Source organism: Dermacentor silvarum, chromosome 2, assembly GCF_013339745.2.
Source record: "Dermacentor silvarum isolate Dsil-2018 chromosome 2, BIME_Dsil_1.4, whole genome shotgun sequence".
Lineage (NCBI taxonomy): Eukaryota > Metazoa > Arthropoda > Arachnida > Ixodida > Ixodidae > Dermacentor > Dermacentor silvarum.
Genome location: NC_051155.1, coordinates 48,609,535 through 48,630,722, shown reverse-complemented (window position 1 = coordinate 48,630,722; position 21,188 = coordinate 48,609,535). Strand labels below are relative to the sequence as shown.

Sequence of the window (21,188 nt, the reverse complement as noted above, 5' to 3'; positions counted from 1 at the left end):
AACGGTTGTTACGAATTGATTTTCGACCCATGTTGATTGATACGAATAAACGCCGCCCCACCGACGGCCGCGAAAGAGAACAGCGCGCAGTCATGCTTTCTCCATTTCTGTTTTGGTATAGAGGCACGGACGCGGCGCTGGACAGCGCAGAGCCCGCGAGTGGGCACAAAGAGTTTGAAGCGGTGGCGCTTTTGCTGCTTTTCCTTTGTGCATTTCCCCACGCAGGCGTGGGGAATCGCGGACGCCACAGCGAGCGAAGGTTCGTGCGGTCTATTGCTTCAAGGAAAACTGAGTGGCGTAAGCACAGTGCATACAAAAGTCAGAGCCGTGTGGAGATCGCTTTCAAGATACGGTGCGCGCAATAACACCGACAGCCGGCACAGGCGCAAAGTACAAAATGCATTTGTTGGCAGATTAGAAGCCGCCCCCCCCCCCTCCCTCTTTCCCTCCTGCGCTGCCTTCCCGCTTTGCTCCTTTCGCGTGGGAGATTGCGTCGCCAGTTACCCTTGCGCCCGGTTGCAAGATACTACTTACAACCGTGCAAGATACGCATTTGGTGCCGCAGTACAGCGTCGCCCCCCTCCCCTCCATACCCCCACGGCCTTTCGCGCGACGGAAGTCCCGTTTGCTCTCGGCTGTGCGTTTGCTCTCCGTGAAGGCGCGCGTCCCCCACACGCTTTCACTCGCACATATGGTGCGCGGTGACGATTTTATCGCCCTTGGACTCATGCTCCCCGTCTCCGCAACGCCCCTCGTTGATCTCCTCTCCCATCGTTGGGCGCACCTCGTTGAACCTCGTTGAGAAGCGTGCTCGCTACCCGCCCTTGTCGGCGAGATTTTCCTGCGGAAGCCGGATTACAACCGGTATTTCGTCTCACGCGGCTGCACTCTGAGCGGTATGTGTATTACATGGAGTTCTACTGGAAGGCAAACGAGAGTCTGAAAAAGGCCGCGTTGTAGCCTGTTCTGCACTATAAACAGTTGTGTTATAAGTGGTCTATACTGTAAATGCTCTTTATGTGCATGTGCCTGAGTGAGTTCACCTCTGACTCTTTAATTTAGCTAGTTTTAAATGTGTTTCGATGATACGAATTTCGGCTAATACGAATATTTTTCGTAACCCCGTGAGATTCGTATCATCGAGATTCCACTGTATATGCTACGTGTTGTGAGCCAGCTGGAGAGCATGGCACTTGGGGCGGTGAACTTATGCACCAAGTAATCCCGCATCAGTGATTACTTCGAGTAATCTTTTTTGGACATGGAAAATAAAGGCGATTTATTTTTGCGGCAAGTTCTTGCTTGTTTTCTTTTTTTATTCATTTCGGTTAATCTGAAAATCCGCTTATTTCGAAGAATTTTCGTCGTTCGGCAACCTTCAAAATATCAAGGTTTTACTGTATTCCAATAAATAGTCGTACTTGAATTAATTGTGGTCTCATTCTCACAAATTACTCCAATAAGTGCATGTATCCAATAATTATCTTGCATGCCACTTTGTGGCCAAGATTTTGAACAGCAACTATTCAATGTTTGATTAAAAATATTTGGCCAAAATCACTATTCACTTCGAATTCGCTTCAAAATCAAAATCCACTATTCGCACAACCCTACAATTTTTGCAAAACAACGTGAATCTAAAATCCATTTTTTTTTTTTGCCACCGCGTATATTACAACAAACATTGCTATATGAAGGTATTTTCATGTTGGATGTGACTTTATTAGAGTGAGATTGGACTGTATTTGCCTACTGTGTTTTCTGAAAGGCATAGCAAAAACAATTCATTGCCTTGCTCCATGCGGCAGACTTCAAAACATAGGTTGATCTATGTTAAGTATGTACAACTCTAATGCAGCTACTAACACACAAGGCTGACTTATATTCATGGCCAACCTAATTAAATCAAGTCACTCACATCTTTGTAGACAAAGACAATGTCTCCATTTTTGTGCAGCACAGCCTGGAATGTGTAGTTGCCTCCTGCAAGAAATTTCACGCAATAAAAATCTTAAAGGGGTGCTGCGACGCTTGTTACATCTTCGTGATGGCTTCCCTCACTATCAAAAATTCAGAAAACTCACTTTGACTTGCTTGGGAAAAACCGCCACATTATTTTCAGGCTATCACATTTGCTAGGCACATTTGCTTGGTACTGTCTTCATAAGTGGGAATGAAAAGTGAGATGTGTTTGTACTTGGCAAAAGCATCCATAAATACAGCGATAGCCATAGACAGCATACACTGACCTAGAACCAGCATCAACTGAGAGTGAACAGCTTAATTAAGTCTGCAAGGATTTCAAAGGGCTACATAAAATTCCTTATTGCACAATTGCAATCTCAGATTCTACAAGACAACCTTTGGAGGCAATATCTACGCCTGTGTGAATTTCCTATCTTCAGAGCTTCACCTTGGCACCTCTAGTGACACCTCTAGTGACAATGCCTGTGGGGATTCCTAGCTAATACCTTTATGACCATGACTGCTGGCTACACACAGAATGCGGTGCCACCAAATCGTGAGTCCATCTGAGCATGCTGTCCATGCTTCCAAGTTTTGCTGCAACTTTGTAGCTTAGTTACAGGCTTCAGTATCTTATCACGCACTGAGGGAATTGCCACTACCTACACATGTTCTACTCGTTATGTGGCAACGCTTTCAAGTCACTACTGCCTCTATGCACCTGCCGTATGGACATTCTTTGAAATCTACCCTGCACGCACGGAAGACAAATGTGGAGGATGGATGGATATTCAAATGTTTCAAATTCTCCCTTTATTTATACGAATCAAACAGCAATCACTATTCAATTCACATTTGAAACTTTGGATATTCACACACATCTACAATATGATGCACTCCTGCCTGTTTCTTTGTCTGAAAACATTTTCCCAGAGCTAAGCATGCTGTGGTAAATGATTCTTTTATGGTCATAGAAGCGCTCACGTAAAATGAAGCTCAACTAAAACTCCCTTCCATAAAGAGAAAAGAAAGAAAAAAAGAACCCCCCCCCCCCCCCAAAACTTGCATTTTAGCATATGCAGCAAGTATTTATTTGAAGGTTGCAGTAAATGCAGTAAAAATGAACTAATCTTACCACTGGGCTTGTCCTGCAGTACAACCTGATGCCACTCCACCACAAAGGATGTACCTGCAATGCAAAATGCATGCTTTGTTCAACACACACTGTGCAGGCAAATACTAATAAAACAAAAAAGCACAGTTGCATTTTTCATTGACCAGCTTCATAAAATGACAGTGTGACGGCTCACTGGAGTAAAGGTTGTTCTGCTTGGTTGTAATATACTGGTTGACTGCCAATCAGTAATTGCCAAATGCCAATCAGCATAAAAAAGTTACATGGGTTTCACATAGTGTGCTTTCAATCACAATCGAGCCCTATCACGATTGGCTCTTCTGTACAAACTGCAGAAAGGAACCAATCACAGTTGAGATATTCTATCGCGATCGAAAGTGCACCTTGTGCCACTGGCATTGTATCGCTGAAAGCAATCGATCCAAGATGTGGCCCCTGATGGCACTTCCTCAGTGACTGGAACTACATGATGTACTGTATTTACTCGATAGTAACGAGAGTTTCTTTTCCAGATTTTTGCTACCTGAAGTCGATCCTCGCATTACAACCGAATACCGAAATTTAAGTTGTCTAAAAAGTGCAATGATGACTCAATTCTAATCAACAAATGAAATATGCGAGTGAAAGCGCGCGAGGGACTCGCACTTTCACGGAGAGCGAAACGCACGGCGGAGAGCAAATGCGACGTCTCCATCGCGCGTAAGGCCGTGGGGGAATGGGAGGTAGGGAGGGAGGGGAGGCAACGTTTAGCTGCGGCACCAAATCCATATCTCGCGACCGGGCACAAGGGGAACTGGCGACTCAATCTCCCACGGGAAGAGGAGGAAAGCAGCACGGGAGAGAGGGGGCGCGGCTTCTACTCTGCAAACTTGTAAGACCTTATGTACTTGCACTTTGCGTGGCTGCGGGCTGTCACGCGCACCCTATATTGAAAGCGATCTCCACACGGCTTTGACCTTTGTATGCGCTGTGCTTTCGCCGCTCAGTTTCAGTTGAAGCGATAGACTGCACGAACCTTAGCTCGCTGCTGTCGCCGTGCTTGTTCACGCCAGCGTTTTGACAGTGGTTGTCTGTGGTCATCGAGTGTGATCTATTCATGTTTGCTTGTGCGCACTGACACCATGCTTGTTAATTCAGTTAGTAAGCGAATGTGGCCAAGTTTACGCAGCCGATAAAACTACTATCCTTACTCCGTATAGCTCCTTACTAATCTGCTATCGCAATTGATGCTCCGCCTTTCAGGCGAAACTGGAATTTTTTCATGCATCCGGTGGTCTCGCGTTACTTTATCGGTTTCCTTCATTTTTTTTTTTGCTGGACACCACAAAAAGTAACCCCTCGTGTTACTTTCGGGGTTTCATTTTTCTTGATGGACGCAATGAAAAGTCACCTCTCATGTTACAATTGAGTAACGTTACTTTGGCGGTTTTATTTTTTTCTTGATGGACGCAATGAAAAGTCACCCCTCGCGTTAATATACGGTATTTTGACTTCATAAATGTTGTACTTTTGTTACAGAGTACACTATGCAATAGTGTTCTTCTGTTCTTCAGTTAACAGGGACAGTTCCCGTTCAGGGAGGTTCTGGTTAATTTGTTTGCATGATGCCCTGCACGGCATAACCAACCTGTTAATGCTATCAAAAGCAGCGAAGGGGAGATGGGTGTGCGTGCATACCTAATTACAGTGTAGACCGCTTATAATGTAAGTCGCTGGAGTTGCGAATATCTGCACTATAAGCGGTACTGCACTATAACCAAAGAAACAATTTTCAAGGCCCGCACACATGCAAAACATGTGCACCGAGCCGTCACGCGTATGCGACAGTCGAGGAATGCGGCTAGAACGTTTGCATTCAATTTACAGTCGAATCTCGTTAATTCGAACCAAATCACGCAGCGGCGCCTCCGACCGGCATTGCTCCGGCACCGCCATAGAGTAAAAGCTTAGGAGAGACCCTTCAATGTCACGCGCGAACAAAAAAAAAAAGAAGAAAAAAAAAAAAAAGCGGCGGAAATTTCACCCTCTCTCAAATGGCAAGGTAGCCGATTCTGCGTTGCGGCGGAACATGCGTGTACGTGCTGACGTCTTAGCCACGCTACCGTAGCCAAGCGTAAAAAATGGCAGTGAACCCTTCGTTCTCCTTTATGCTTCCTCTACTTTTTAGTCACGTGTTGACCTTGCACGCTGCGGCTACGGCGCAGAGGGAAGCAGCAGCGCCGTCCCAGGACGGCCAACGAAACTGCCCCATGCCAGCAAACGGTCGCTTTCCAATAACGGCAGAAAACGAAACTTCGGGAAGCTGGCGCCGGGCCGGCTGGAGCGCCAGCGCCTGCGGGCGCGCACGGGTTGAAAGTGAGGGAGCTACGAGAGAGGGCGAGGGGAGCCACCGAAGCGGCGGAGTTGCCGAGGCGAAATCCGCTTCCCTGCCGCCCTCCTCCCTCACATTCCACGGTCCCCGCGTGCGCCCTTTGCCGTCCCGTGCTGGCACCGCACGCTCCCTGAAGTTTCGTTTACTGCCGTTGTCGTGAACCGAGCATTGGCCAGCGTTAGCAGTTTAGTGGCCCTCGCTCGCTATGCGCGCCGTGATATTCTCTCGCACTCAAGATTCTGGTTTCAGCCTCACTGGGCCCTTCTCCACGTGCCCTTCTCCTCCACTTCGTCTCTCTTTCTTCCTCGAGCACTCCTCGGGGCGCCTGTTTGAGGGGAGCCTTCGCCGTCTCCGGTACTCCCAGGCAGCCGCACTGTAACCGGTATTTCGTTTCCCGCAACTGCACTATAAGCGATACGTGTATACATGGAGTGCTATGGGAAAATTAACGGGAGTCTGAAAAGACCGCACTATATCCGGTCCTGCACTATAAGCGGTTACGTTATAAGTGGTCAATACTGTATTGCACGAGTGGAACATCCTCTTGTTTTAGGTCCCCTTTAGCCACGTTCCATCTTCACTGGTCGGGTGTTTACTAGGGTGTCCCATACTGCTTGCTATTCCCCTTAGTATAGGCTTAGGGATTTCTGGCCTATGTTTAACCTCCTCGTAGAATGTTTTGCGCCGGCACACCTATTGTTATCGCGCACAGTGGTTCGTTCGTCACAGTACTCCGGATGGCAGCTATCAACCGCACACACAATGGCATTAAACTGAGCATTCTCGCCCTGTATTGAGAAAGGGTTTTCTTTTTCTCGTTTCACATGGAATTTTTCGAACGACCTACCATATAATGCTGCACAGTATACAAAAATAGCAGCGGCCTCGCAAGTGCACTGTAGCAGCATTTTGTGCAGTTTAAGTGGAGCAAAAATGCATTTGAGCCCTTTTTGGCTCTGTTAGCATTACACGAGTAAAATAATAAGGGGTCTAATGTTCCAGCAGATTTCGCTATTTAGAAAAAAACAGATGCATTAAATCCTATGGGCATTCGCCGGGGGTATGAAAATATTTCATTCAAGGTTCGTACAGGTATCCAAGGCAAAAATTCAAGGATATTCAAGGACTTTCCAGGAGCTGTCACAGGTTTTTCAAGGACTCAAAGTGGCATCCAAAGTAGAATTTTTTTTACTCTAACATTTCCAAAAATGACTAGATTTATTGCACTTATAATAAATAAATGTATATCACAATTATAATAAAAATGTCAAGCCCTGATAACTTCTCAAGTTCACAACATAAAATGAACGCTTACAACAGTGGCATTCAGCATAGTGTTATTGCACTAATATAAAAATAAATAAATGGATATCACAATGATGTTAATAATGTCTAGCCTTGATCACTTTGCAAGTTCACTACAATACTGAAAAAAAAAAGTTCACAAAACAAAATGAATGCTCCCAACAGCTACTCTGACTTCTCCACTTTTAACTGGACAGGTTTACCGAACATTTCCAAAACGTTCATTGTAGATTTGCTACAAATCCATTATATTAAAACAAATAAATGTATATTGCAATTATGTAAAACATGTCTAGTCTTGATCACTTCTCAAGTCCGCAATATTAAAAGTTCACACAACGAACACTCACAACAGCTGCTCAGGCTTTAGCAGTATTAGCTGGGTTGGTTCAACAAACATTTCAAAAGATTCATCAGTGTTATTGCACTTATACTATATTATAAATAAAAGTATACCATAATTATATTTAAAATGCCCTGTCTCGATCACATCTCAAGTCCACAATATCGAAAAAGTTCACAACACACAAAAAACGTGTACAACAGCTGCTGAGAGTTTTCTAGTATTAACTGGGTAATGTTCGACAAACGTTTCCTAAACATTCAGCGTAGTTTGATTGCGCTTATTTATAATAAATAAATGTACATCACAACTATATTAAAATGTTAAGTCTTGGTCACTCCTGAAGTCCACAATATTGAAAAAAAAAAAAAATGTTAAGCCGCCAGCCCGGCGCCAGCTTAGCCCGCTCCCTGAAGTTTCGTGTTCTGCCGTTATCGGGAAGCAAGCGTTGACCGGTGTGGGCAGTTTCGTGGTCCTCGCTCGCTGTCGCGCACCACGATATTACACGACTCGCATCGTTTGTGCATCGTACTATGGTGCACGAAAACTTCACGAATAAATCCTTCTTTTAATTCGAACTTCTTTTATTTCGAACAAATTTTCAAGCCCCTTCGAGTTGAATTATCGTGATTCGACTGTACTACAATGGCGGATATTCATTAAACTGCTGGCTACATTAACAAAGGCACTGAGCATCAGTGGTAAAGTTGCTCCACTATAGCTCTCTAACTTCACACTCGAGCGCAAGAGGGAAAGTGGGAAAAGGCAGACCGACGGACGAAGAGTGAAACGAACGATAGGGTGAGGAACGCAGCATAAACACTGTGAGTCGAGCCAGCACCAAAGCGTGGCACGCATCTCTCGCTCCGTTCGCGGTTTGACGCGGTGAAGCCTTTTATTTTTTTCCACGCAGTTCTGCAAAACGGAACCATGTGTGCTCGCACCGGCGTATTGTTTCTGAAATGGGGAGTTTATCAGATCGACGCCGGAGGTCGCAATGCCGATAGGAGGTCGCAATGCCGATATCAGAGGCAGGGTTCGTACACAATACTTGGCTGGAAATTCAAGGACATTTCAAGGATTTCAAGGATGCAAAAAGGCAGAATTCAAGGAGTGTTAGCGTAATTTTATTTCCTCACATGACTTAGGAAAGGAGCCCTATTTTCGCATTAATTTCTCTTTCAAGAGCTGTTATCTCCGCTTCTTTTTCTTTGGCTGTTCGACGGAAACTCCGTCGCCTTTCGCCTTTCTGGTGGCTCTTCAAGGCAGATTCCCCCATCGTTGCATTGTCGACCGTCTTCTGACATGATGCGCACATTGCTCGATAAGGATCGCTTGGTTCCGGTCTCACCCAGTGACGATAGTCCGTATGTTGCAGCCACGAAGGCTGAAACTTGCACTTCCCGCCTGGCATCTTGTCAAAGTAAACACACAACGCAAACGCGAACTTCACTGAAATGGCGAGCACGAGGCCGACAAACGGCCCGACTATAGTACCTAAAAGACACATACTAGTGTGCCGAGAGCGGGTGTCGCGGTAGCACCGAGTGTGATGCCTGCCGCCGCCGGCCGCTTGGTGCGCTGCACTTCGAGACTGTGCCGGACCATGCTGAGACATGGGCGGACTTCAGGCAAGACACGACGCGAGTCTCCCCATTTGCCCGGCGATCTGCGTCTTATGTTCCTGTCCCAATCCGCAATACGTTCGGGGTCTGCGGAAGCGCTGGGTAATGAGATGAGCCGTTTCTTTCCGCGTCTCTGGGAAATCGCGGTTTCGCGACCTGTTCAAAGTTTCTTTAGACAGACGAGTGCACACATAGATGCAAAAAACCCACTCACAATAAGAAAAGACTACAACGAAAGCGGCAGCAAGGCGAGAAATGAACTAAGCATTGCAATCGACGCGTAGCAATCAACGCATCGCAAACGAACGCGAGTCGAACACCGCAGGATTTAGCATGGTGCCGACAGGCATCGCCGTCTGGTGGCCCGCGGCGGCAGGCATCACTGCCCGCGCCACCGTCCCGCGTTGGACACTCTCGGTGGACGGCACACTAGAGTATATTCTAGGTACTATACGCAAGCCGAGCGAGCGATATGTCTCGCATTGGATTGGATTGGATTTCCAATGCATATTAGTTGCCAGACGACGTAGGGGCTGCGAGATTTAAAACCGAAACTTCCTGATGTTGCCCTTTAGTCAACACAGCTTGTTTTCATGGGCATTCGTAAGCGAAAGGGCCTTAAATATCAGCATGACTTGCGGAGGTACATCGTTGATTTCCTCTAGCGGAACAAATCCCACGGGATTTTCAAGGATTACAAGGAGCCCACGGGTATTCAAGTAGTTTCAAGGGCCCTTGAACTTATACTGTCAATATCAAGGATATTCAAGGATTTCAAGGGGCTGTGCGAACCCTGCAGAGGGCATTGCTCAGAAAATTCAAGGATGTTCAAGGAAGGAAAAATATTTCAGGACTTTCAAGGGCCTTGAAAACGCACTTTTCAATTTCAAGGGTTTTCAAGGATTTAATGGACCTGTATGCACCCTGTTCATTGATTGTGGCGAGAATTTCATTGTCTTGAGCTTTCATTATCGCGGGGTTCCACTGTAATACTGTATTTACTCAAATCTAAGCCGATACTTAAAAAAATATTTAATGTACGAAAGGATGCGCTTTGGCCGCAACCGCCAGATACGTAAAAATTATGGGGTTTTACGTGCAAAAACCACGATCTGATTCTGAGGCACGTTGTAGTGGGGGACTCCGGATTAATTTGGACCACCTGGGCTTCTTTAACGTGCACCTAAATCTAAGTACACGGGTGTTGTTGCATTTCGCCCCCATCGAAATGCGGCCCCCGTGGCCGGGATTTGATCCCGCGACCTCTTGCTTAGCAGCCCAACAGCATAGCCGCCAAGCATCCACGGCCGGTACAGCCAGCTACTTAACGCCACCTTGTGGCCACAGGCTTGCGGTGGACGAATTGCCGGCTGGTGTGCACCATTTTGTTCGTTTTCTCAAAGTGTGTCACTCTCAGTGGTTGAGTCTGCAAGCGTTGCACTGTGACCTTGTCTTTGTGAGGAGCTCGTGCTCAAGGCGAAATGGCACTCACCAAGAGATGCCACTACACTATAGCCTTCAAGCCCAGCACGAGTTTGGCATAGACGAAAAGAATGTGTGCCGATGGTGGAAACAATGGAATGAGCTCTTCAACTGTGCTGCGATGCGAATGGCGTCCACCAGATCACAGAAAAGTTGACACCCCGAAGTGGAAAAAAACGCCACTGACTTCAGTGGGTCACAAAGAGAAGCATGCATGACAGTAACGACAGATATAATACAGGTGAAGGCAAGGGAAATCGCGAATTTTCCAGGTGTCATACAAACCATATTCAAGGCTAGCAGGGGCAGGGTCATGCGGTTTATAAAGTGGTTCAGATTCAGCCTTCAGCGACGGATTTCAGTATGCCAAAATCTCCCCAGCGACTTCAAGGAGAAGCCTGTCACGTTCCAGATCTATGTAATCAAGAAACAGCTGGAGAACGACTAACAATTGGGTCAAACTGGAAACACTGATGAGATGCCAGTCTACTTCGATATTCCTGTGGTGTTCCTGGTTATCGAAAAAGGCGCCAAAGAAGTTAAGGTTAGAATTTGGGGCTACGAAAAGCAACGAACGACCGTAATGTTGTGTTGCACTGCCGACAGGCGGAAGCTGCCACTATAGATCGCTTTCAAGTGCAAGACTCTTCCAGCAGGAGAAGTGTTCCTGAAGAATGGCGTGCGCAAGAACGGCTGGATGAGTAGCGCAATAGTGAAGGACTTAGCCAAGACTGTTTGGCAACGCTACGCAAGGGCCCTGTTGTGTAAGGAGTCGCTCCTGGTTCTCTACTCCTACTGCGGTCACTTCACCGATCTCGTGAATACTGCGGTTTCACAAGGTGGTATGGACATGGCGATTACACCCAGAGGCATGACGAGCCAACTTCAACCACTCGGAATCTCTATTAACAAGCCATTCAAGGATATGCGTCATAGACATTATATTGGCTGACATTGCAAGAGCATTAACTCATTCCTAGGGAATTGAGCATGCTTCTCTTAGCCAGCTGGCAAATTGGCTGCATGGGATGAAATTCTGGCCAAAATGATTGTGCAAGTGTCCTAAAAATGCAGTATTTCTAACGTGCTGTACGGAAGCAAGGACAATTCCCTGTGGAAACAAGAAAGCAGCAAAGCGGACAGTGACGTTAAGGATGATGTTTAGTAAACACCGAATGTGCCTACGAGAAGTGTGCTTGTATAATAAAATGCATGCCCATCCGTCTCAATCTTTTTTTTTTTTCCACACGGTTTATATTTTAGGAAACCTTTTCTTTATTTTCTGACCTTGTGGATGCGGGTTGGCACATACACAAGTAATATTTTTCTGATATATTTAGGCCCAAATTTAGGGGTGCAGCCCTTACACAAGAATACAGTGGAATCTCGTTGATACGATCTTCATGGGAACTGTAAAATTGCATCATCCAATGTATTATCCATATATTAAATATATATTATTATATTAAATCATATTATCATTAAAAAAGTATCCCAAAAACGTATTACGCAGAATCGTATCAACTAGGTTTCACTGTATACAATAGTGGGCTTGTAACTGACCATAGTTGACTGCTAGTGTCACTTTTACTGTGCTCATTCAGCATCATCAGATTTGTGCCACTGTGCACCCACTTCACAGTAGGACCAGATCTATTATTGCACGACCGGATGCTTCCAAACTGAAAAAAAAAAGTTTGATAAACATCAATGCGCATTTGCTGGGATCAGAAGGCAAGTCTGAATTACCTGATTTAGCAAGGGTTGAGCTAACAAACTTTTACAGTGGTTTCAAATTGGATTGTCGGCATTTAATGCACAAGCCAAGTTGGTTCAAAGCCAGTAATGCCTCAAAAAGGGCCAGAGTGCGTGAACCACATTCACCACTGAAAAGTAGCGGTCCTCATAAAGTACCTTCACATGCAGGAATAAAAAAACAGACAAATGATCCTTGGATTGCATTGGTTCTTATTGCCTCATTGTGTGCCACATTGATCACACTGTTACATGTACACTGAAACTAAAACCAGTGGACTTAGATTTAGGTGCATGTTAAAGAATCCCAGGTGGACCAAATTTTTCGGCGTCCCCCACTACGGCGTGCCTCATAATCAGATCATGGTTTTGGCACTGAAAAACCCAAAATTAAATTTTTTAATTAAAGACCAGTGGATGTTCATACTTTTCATTTCGATATGTACATGTTCAATTCATGAACTGACCTACTTGAGTCAACACTAAGGAATTTCTGTATTTGATTGACTGCACACCCCCTTGTAAACTGCATGCAGATATGATCCTTCATAAACTGCAAGAAAATTATGTAGGTAAACACCAGTAAAAGTGCGCTGCAATTTCCAGAGATGAAAAATAAACATGCTTACATCTACTAGCAAACAACTTCCGAGGTAAGTAAGCTAACACTCACCGTTATCGACGTACTTGATTGAAGACTCGTTGCTGGAGATAGTCTCAAAGTTGGCCATGAGGGGTGCAATGAACTGCGTCGCAGCCAGCCACACGTGCAGCATGTAGCCTGTGAACAGGAAACCTGGAGAAGAAAGAAGCAGATCTTAAAGGCACCTAGCAACACTTTTCTTTAGCATTGTAAACAAACTTGCATGGTTGCTGGGCAATATTGCCACGAACATCTGAGCCTAGCATTTTCCCAGCAAATGCAGGTGGGAGCCCATAATATCATTTGAAATGCTGCCCAGTCTTTCTTTAACTTTTTAAAAGCACTGCCACATTTATCTTCAACCTAAAGAGTAAACATGTCTACTCAGCAGATTTCTTTAACATCGCTGCAACTAGCACTTCTGGCAAAAGCAGGGAAATCTCATATTTGACAGATCATATTTGACATCTGGTGGTAGAGAACAATACCAGCACACAGATAGCATGGCTTTTGAAATGGGTGACAAAGGGTTGTGCCACACGATCTCGAGGTCATGCCGATACAAAAGCTTGTTGCAATGATGGGTGTAGCATGGCCGCTGTCATTACTTTGGGAGCAGCGACACAGCCTCAAGAGCAGTTCACACTACACAACGATAGGAGGGGAAACCTGTAAGGACATGGAAGCACCCGCATTTCATTGCCAATAAGTCGAGAGAGATATATATTTATATTGATAGAAAAGCTGAAGTAAGCATGTCAATATGAAACTGAAACTGCATTCGTGGTGTTGGCAACAGCCTACGGTCAGAGCAAGCATCATTGCCATTAAAATATGGCAACAGAACAAGTTCCTCTGTAGGCTGGCAACAATAGGGCAATGACAACATGCCACTTTCATTAAACATTCATTCAAAAGAAAGTTAACATTTTACTTGCTAAGCTAGAAGCAAGAGATCTGCATCCCATAATTATGGCATTCTGGAGACTTCAATGCACCACAGCACTAACTAGCAAGTGGTTAGCCAAGGCATGAGTCAACATGCTGTTGGCGATTGTTGTAGCCATTCAAGAAATGTGAAATAATGTAATGGACCACATTGAGGACGCGCGGTCCGTAGACAGCAATAAAGAGCTGTCTAGCAGCACCAACACACAAAGTGTAAATAAATTATGTGAAAGTAAATGTGTCGGGATAAGGGAGGGATGCCAACGGCCCTCTGCCTCGACACACCGAGCCCCGCAGTTTGCGCATGCCTGCGCATCAACCGCAGTCCGGTACAAGCTCGAGGAAACAATAGACGACAACCACGTGTACACTCGGAAAGCATTTATTATGACTGCAACTAACACTTCGAGCAGGCCAGCTAGCTATAGTTGACATCGCTGAGGGTTCCCTCGAAGAGAACAATACACTAGGTAAAGAAGGGCTTTCGACTTACCAACTGGGGAATACGGGGGGGCCGCGGCGTTTGCCGCGGCAAGAACGCGGTTGACTAACCACGTGCGGGAATACGGGAGCGACGGCGGAGACTTCCACCGTCGCCGCTTGCTGGAGACCAAAGAGACCTGGGCGATATCAGCGGGATCTCACGTGACCCACCCGGTGGCGCTGATAGCGCTTGCGATTCCCGTGCCAAAGGAAAGTTTCCACTCTCCCTGGCCCGCATGTGCTTGACGCGACGTTCGCTGCCCGTGCGGCGGTTATGGGACCCGAGGGTTCCCACAAATGATGCACATTTGTTCCTTTTCTGACTGCTTAATTCAGAGGTGTGCAACTTTTTTCTTATGAAATTGGGTGCATGTTAGATTTTAGTGCACATTATTGGGTGCATGTTATATTTTAGTGCACAAATTATTTAAATTCTTGGTCAGTTTAATATAGAGTAGAATCTCAGTGATATGATCATGCCTGATACGAATTTCGAGATGTAACCCATTTTTAAAATGCCACGGTCAAGATCTTTAGCTTACAACATGCTAAAGTTTGGATGCTGCGAACCGCTTTTCGAGTTGCGGCGGATAATCTGCACAAGTGAGCCACCTCATGATGCCTGACGGAGTGGGTGAGGAGCCGGTGTGGTGGTAGAGATGGCAGTGCCGGGCACTGGCTGTTATCACGCCGGCAAAGCAGCCATGCCAATGCGCAGGTTGCATTCCTATTGCCAGGGCAACGACCTATGCCACACTGTCTGGACTCTGCCCCCGCGCAACTCCCACCCCCACCCACACAGCAAAAATCTATTGCTCTGTTTTCTTTACAAAGCTTTCTTTGTTTTATTTACACCTCTATGCAATCCTTGGCTTTCTTTAGCAATATCATGCAGCTTCTCGGCTGTTTCAAATGCTTTGCAACATAATCATGAGCCGGCAATTACACACGACCCAGTCTTGCCACGTGAGCAAGATTGGCGCCATTTGCTTCCATGTGAAGCCATATCTCTATTCCCCGCCTACCGTCGTCTTCGGCACCCACTGACAATTGAAAACTTTTACCTTTGCACCCGTCAGTACGCACGATACGAAGTCAGTTCGGCGCAGCAAAGAAAAGTAAACAGATTGCCTTATTTTGCTCAAATCATGTCCTTGTCACCATGTGGGAGTGGCTAGGACACAGCAACGAAAGAAACTCAAGATTAACTGCGCAGATCTTGAAATGTCAACCTCGGAACGTGCTAAGTGTGCAACTCGCTGCTGCCAAAATGTGTGCGAAACAAGCACGGCAATTATTCAAATCTGCGTCGCCCAATAGGAGCACTTCCCGCACATCCCTTGACTACAGCAACGAATCTCAACGCTGATCTTCCCTTTTCGTGCTTGTTCCTTTTTCCTTGCTTTCATTATTATTTCAGCATTGAGAAGAATGGAGCTGTGGCTTCCAGAAGCTCTGATCTCTAGTGTTTATGCTGATACCAAAACGGCAGCCCTGCGTCAATGGAAAGCCGCCCGATCAGCAGTGCGATAGCACCTCCCAAAGCACATTTTAATGCGATTAGAATTCTTTGCATACTTCAGGCACTTTGAGCCTATCTACTTACTCTTACGCTGAGGTCATCTACCAGCTTGGACCACTACGTATGCGCTCGTGGCCGTGATGCAGTCATGTTTGCATCGTCGTCATTCCGGCTTTGTCACCAGACTCTCGTCATGTCACCATAGTATACAGTCGTGTATTTGTTGTCACACCATCGTCGTCATGCTGTCGTGGTTGTTCCATCGTCATCACGTTAGCTTTGTCATCCAACTCTCACCATGCCGTCGTCGTCATACAGGCTTAGTTAGTGATACAGTTTTCGTCATGCCATTGTAGTCATACACTCGTCGCCATCCCATAGTCCTCATGTGGTTCTCATGTCGTCATCATTGTGTTGTCTTCATACCGTTTTCGTGATGCCTTCATGTTCGTTCTGTAGTCTTTATTTTAACTTTGTCATGCTGTCATCCTTACGCCATTGTCTTCACACTGCCTTCGCCGTTCCATTGACGTCAATCTTTTTTTATCATTCTACTGTAATGAAGCTGTCGTCAGTCAATCGTAATGACTTCATCATCAATATGTCGTCCTCGGACAGTCACTATCATGCATCTGTTGTCCAAGGAGGTTATAAAAAAACTTCTGAAGTGGAGATGCCGCGCCGTGGCTGACGCCGGCGACCGCCACATTGCTCCGGGCAGAAAACGTAGCTGCGCCGCTTGGGCCTTTGCGGTAGTTCGGCAGTTGCGGCCTTTATCCACTCTTAGTGCTTAGTTACGGTCTGCTGAGCGGTAGTTGTGCGTTTGTAAGGGAACATCCAAGCTCTACTGAACGGGATGGCGAACGCCTGCGTCGCCTTTGGCTGCACGAATCATGCGAAGCAAAAGTCAGGAGTAATGTTTCACGTCTAAGTAGCGCGAAAATGCCTTCAATCGCTCGACCATTGCTGTGCACTATATCCATCGAGGAGCGCTGTTGTACCTGAAATCTACCACTTAACTGGCGAATATAGGCTGAAACAAGCTTTTTTTTCTGCGTATGTTTGAGCGACAGGTTCCTGAAAGAGAAAACGCTGCATGAGGCATGGCAGCCCACTGCTCCAAGAGGTGGCTGGGTGCCTTAAGATTCGGACATTCTTTGTTCGGTGCACGTTGAAGAGGGTTGTTTTGACAGGTCTGGTCAAACGACAAGGCTGCGACAGAGCAGCATTGCAACCATTTTTCCAGCATTCCCCGCACATCTGCATAAAAAAGCGAGTTCGTAAGAAATGCTTGCTGTTCGTATATATTTTCGGTGCGCTTGCATACGAGATTCCGCTTGTCGAGAGGAATTATTAATTACTACTTATATATATAAAATGATACAGCTCTCAGACCTGGCGGATGTCGTAGCTGCGTCTCAAAAGTTGACTGTATATAATTACGTGCATAAATATCGGCACGCAACAGTTTCGCACCAAAACAAGAAAATAACTGACGTAACTGGTAAATAAAGAGTATTGCCAGTCACATATCGTGTGTGTAACAACACGATATGTGCCTGGAGCAACAACAGTTCTTGTGCAGCCGTAGGTATCCTATCTCGGCGTAATTTAACTTAGGCTGGATCGCGAATATTACTGTTTTCTGATATCAGCTGCTGTTGCATGCTGTCGTGTAAAGTTCTATACAAATCAGAGTTCATAGAAATTCGTCTATTGCGGACTCACGATCTTTACAATATTTAAAAGCCATTATTCCTAGTTACTGAACCGCGCCTTAAGAAGTGACATTATCAGAATGCCTTTAATTTTGGGCATTGGTGCAAATTTTTGGTTTTGCGCAGCCAAAAATATGTTTGTTTTGATGTGTTTGCATTTTATATATGCCTGTTGGGTATTATTTTCCTATAGTATACACTGTGATGCACCAGGTAGTTAGGCAATATTTTATTCATTTTTTCCACCATGTTGTTTTACGCTTCTTTTATCAAAATAACCAGGACACAATAAAAATTTATTTACCACTTTACTGATTTCACCTTGTACTTATTGTCACTTCGGTAATGTGGCAAGCTGATGCTCATAAAAGGCGTTACAGCTTCAGCCCACGTATTCTTGCATTAACAACTGCCTTGTGGATTTGGCCTTAACCTGACAAGACAAAGATTACTGGGGATTCCTAATGATACAACTAGGCGACATGAAAGCCCTAACGTCGCTAACTCAATGATACGACGGCCGCTTTCCACCTCTTTTACGGAGTCCTTCGTCACTTTATTTCGTCACAATTTTTTCAGCAAAAAGTCACTCTAAATTCGCCTAATTCACCTCTCTGTGCACGCATTATCGCCTCAATTCAATTGCGTAATTACTTTTCGACTGTTAAATGTGGCTTTCTCATCATCATCAACTAGCCCAGCACCGTGTGTTCTTCCCATCATTACCTTTAGTTAAACTCCTATCACCCAGCTAAACCCCTTTAATTCACCATTATTTACTCCTAATTCAACATAATTACAGTCTTAATACACTTCATTCACCTCTCTATATTCATTGTTACTTCAGTTCACATGCTTAATTAATATTGTATACTTAATAGTGGTTTTGCACGCGCTATCGCCTCTTATCCTAAGAGGATCCTTTCGTGTCAACAACACGGTTTTGAAACGGCCTTGAGACGGACACCCCACCATGAGTTATGCATAAAAGCCTGTCGCAAAAAAAAAAAAAAAAAAACATCTGCGCTAAATAAATCATAGCAATTCTCCCGCTTTCATCATAAAGCGCCACCACGAAGGCGCACTGGTAACGCTACCAGCGTGCAAGCAGCACTCGCTCTTACCCGGAGAAAGATGGCCGCCAACCGGTTTCCCAGGCTTCAGCCGGTCGCATGGGAGCGCATAGGGGATCTCCACTCCAGAAGTTTTTTTATAACCTCCTTGCTGTTGTCATACCATCCTTGTGCTGCTGTTGAGCCATGCCATCGTCGTCATTCAACTCTCGTTATGCCTTCATCGTCAGAGCGTTGTTGTCACACACTTGTCATCCCAACGTGTTATACCATTGCCATGCCATCGTCGTCATACAGTCGACATCATGCATTCGTTGACATACCATTGTCGTGACAACGTTGTGGTCGTTCCGTTGTTGTCATTCTAAGTTCGGCATCAGACCCTCATCCTACAGCCGTCGCCACACCATTGTCATCATGCAGTTATTGTCATACCATTGTTGTTATGCCATAGTTCCCCCGCTGTCTTTTTACCACCGTAATCACTTCAGTAATGTCATCCCGTTGTCGTCATACTACTTTCGTCGATCCATCAACTTCATTCCTTCTTCGTCATTCTATCGTAATCAAGCTTCGGTAATTCAATCGCAATTACACCGCCGTTTTGATGAGATCCCCATCATTGCGTTGGCGTGAGACAGCCGCCATCATGCATCTGTTGTCATACTGCTGTCGTTGTCATGCCGTTGTTGTCATTTTAGCTTCAACATCCGTTTGTCGTCATCATATTCTCCTCATCTTCGTCATCACACTGTTATCGTTATACTATGGTCATCATTTAAGGGGGGGCGTAGCAATGAAACCTTTTTTTTTAATTTATGGGAATAAATTGATGCAATTTAGCATGCAGGTGTGATTTGATATGCCAATATCATAACAGAAATCTGTTTTGTGCTATCTACCGTATTTACTCGAATCTAGGCCGACTCCGATTCTAAGCCGACCCCCCAAAAGTTCGAAGTCCAAAAAAAAAAAAAAACTTACCTCGAATGTAGGCCGAACGAAAAAGCGAGGACAGCATTCGCAAAATGAAACAGCATTTATTAAATTTGAACATGCCGAGCTCATTCTATGTCACCATCGCTGCTAGCCTCGTCGCTATCTTGCTTACTGCTGACATTTTCAAACAGTGCGCTATATTCAGTACCACCCAGCGCATTAGAGATGCTGCATTTTTGGAAGGAGCGCACGTTGCGGCGCACGCAAAAACCATCTCCCGTGGCCCCCTCCAACGACAGACCGATGCCGAAGTTCCGCCCGGTTTGAACGTTTGATGATGCCTCTACGGCTAGCACAACTACCGCATTTACTCGATTCTCACGCTTCCTCGATTGTAACGCGCACCCGTTCTCCGTGAGGAAAAATTTAGAAAAATAGATTTCCTCCCGATGCACTGATGTTGCGATGAATAAAAAAAGTCGCAGTTTCGCACGAAAGGCGATGCATGGAATGCGGTAGCAAATTAGTAGACCGCTATTAACAAGCACGGTGTCACGCGCGCTCAAGCAAACATGAACACACCTCGCTCGTTGACCGCGGAAAAGAACTGTCGAAACGCTTGGAGACGAAGCGCGCCTTCGTGCTAGCATGCCTCTCGCTTCAACGCGGTGAAAACACGGCGCGCGGCGGACTTTACCAGTCGCAGATTGCTTTCAAGATAGGGCCAAGCCTGATCGTATCGCCGGAGTGGATCGTTGCAGATTACGTCCTGCTTCGGTCCACTGAAACTGTTCCGCATTGCTTTGCTGGCGAAAATCCTCTCCTTCTGTTTGCGCCAGTCCCGCTCGCAAGTTTCGGATTCTCCGAACGCCCGTGATGCGGCCCGATTTCCGTCCGTCTCCGCACAGATGATCACTTTCCTTTTAAATGCGGCATCATGATGAACTCGGTACTTCATGCTGATAGATAGAGCAGACGCTGAGAACATGAAGACAGACGGTAGACTATTGCCTAAGCACGTGTACTGCAGCACACGGAGGAAGCTTCCGCATGCTACGGTAGCTAGGCACGACGGGCGTGCGAGGCGGCCATTTTGAAATGCCGACTGCCGACGCAGATTTAGGGTCGTGTTGAAAGTGCGCGTTAGATTCGAGTAAATACAGTATTCGTTTAGAAAGCGGCACTATAGTGGCATCGCCCATTTGGTGCCATTACGATAACGCCACACCGCGCGCCGATGCTGCACCATACCGATACTACCGATACGACGCAGGTCAAAATGGCGACGTCGCTCGTGTACTTCAGCTGGCTACTGGCGCGGCTAGTAGCGGCTGCGATACTGACTTTTCTAGATGGCGCTAACTATGCACCATATTTATCAGTTTCAGTTAAAAACTGGCGCGTTTTTTAAAATCCTCGAATCTAAGCCGACCCTAGAGTTTCGTATGTGATTATTTGAAAAAAACTATCGGCCTAGATTCGAATAAATACGGTATATTAGTTTTCGAGTTACCACACTTGATAGCATCCAGTGCATATTGTCTTGCTACCTACAGTCTGTTTGTGTAATCTTCTTGTTACTGTGGTTGAGCGGTGGCTCGAAATCAAGACATCACATTCAGCTCTTGAAACTGGTCTTAAAAATGTGCAGCTAAGGCTTTCACAGATAGAATCTACAATTGCGTCACTGAAGCAGTGTCAAGAAAAGGTTGAAAAATGCAGACCATCTGTTTCCGCTATGCGAAAGGATTTCACAAAGATGCGCAACAAAATTGATGACCTTGAAAATAGAAGCCGCCAAGACAATGCAGTTATTCAGTGGTGCAACTGGTTGACCTCCCTGCTTTTCCTCTCCTTGCTCTCTCTCTCAGCGCACGGGTG

The 21,188-nt window shown here is 45.7% G+C and overlaps 1 protein-coding gene across 1 annotated transcript in view; it reads right to left on the bottom strand.

Moving 5' to 3' along the window:
- Nucleotides 1-21,188, bottom strand: part of LOC119441452 (plexin domain-containing protein 2) — an 86,241-nt gene that overhangs the window by 33,994 nt on the left and 31,059 nt on the right. The window contains exons 5-7 of the mRNA XM_037706069.2: nucleotides 12,655-12,777; nucleotides 3,101-3,154; nucleotides 1,915-1,983 (exon numbers count right to left, since the gene is read on the bottom strand). Of these exons, the coding sequence (XP_037561997.1) occupies nucleotides 1,915-1,983; nucleotides 3,101-3,154; nucleotides 12,655-12,777 (246 nt within the window). The remainder of the gene's footprint in view (nucleotides 1-1,914; nucleotides 1,984-3,100; nucleotides 3,155-12,654; nucleotides 12,778-21,188) is intronic.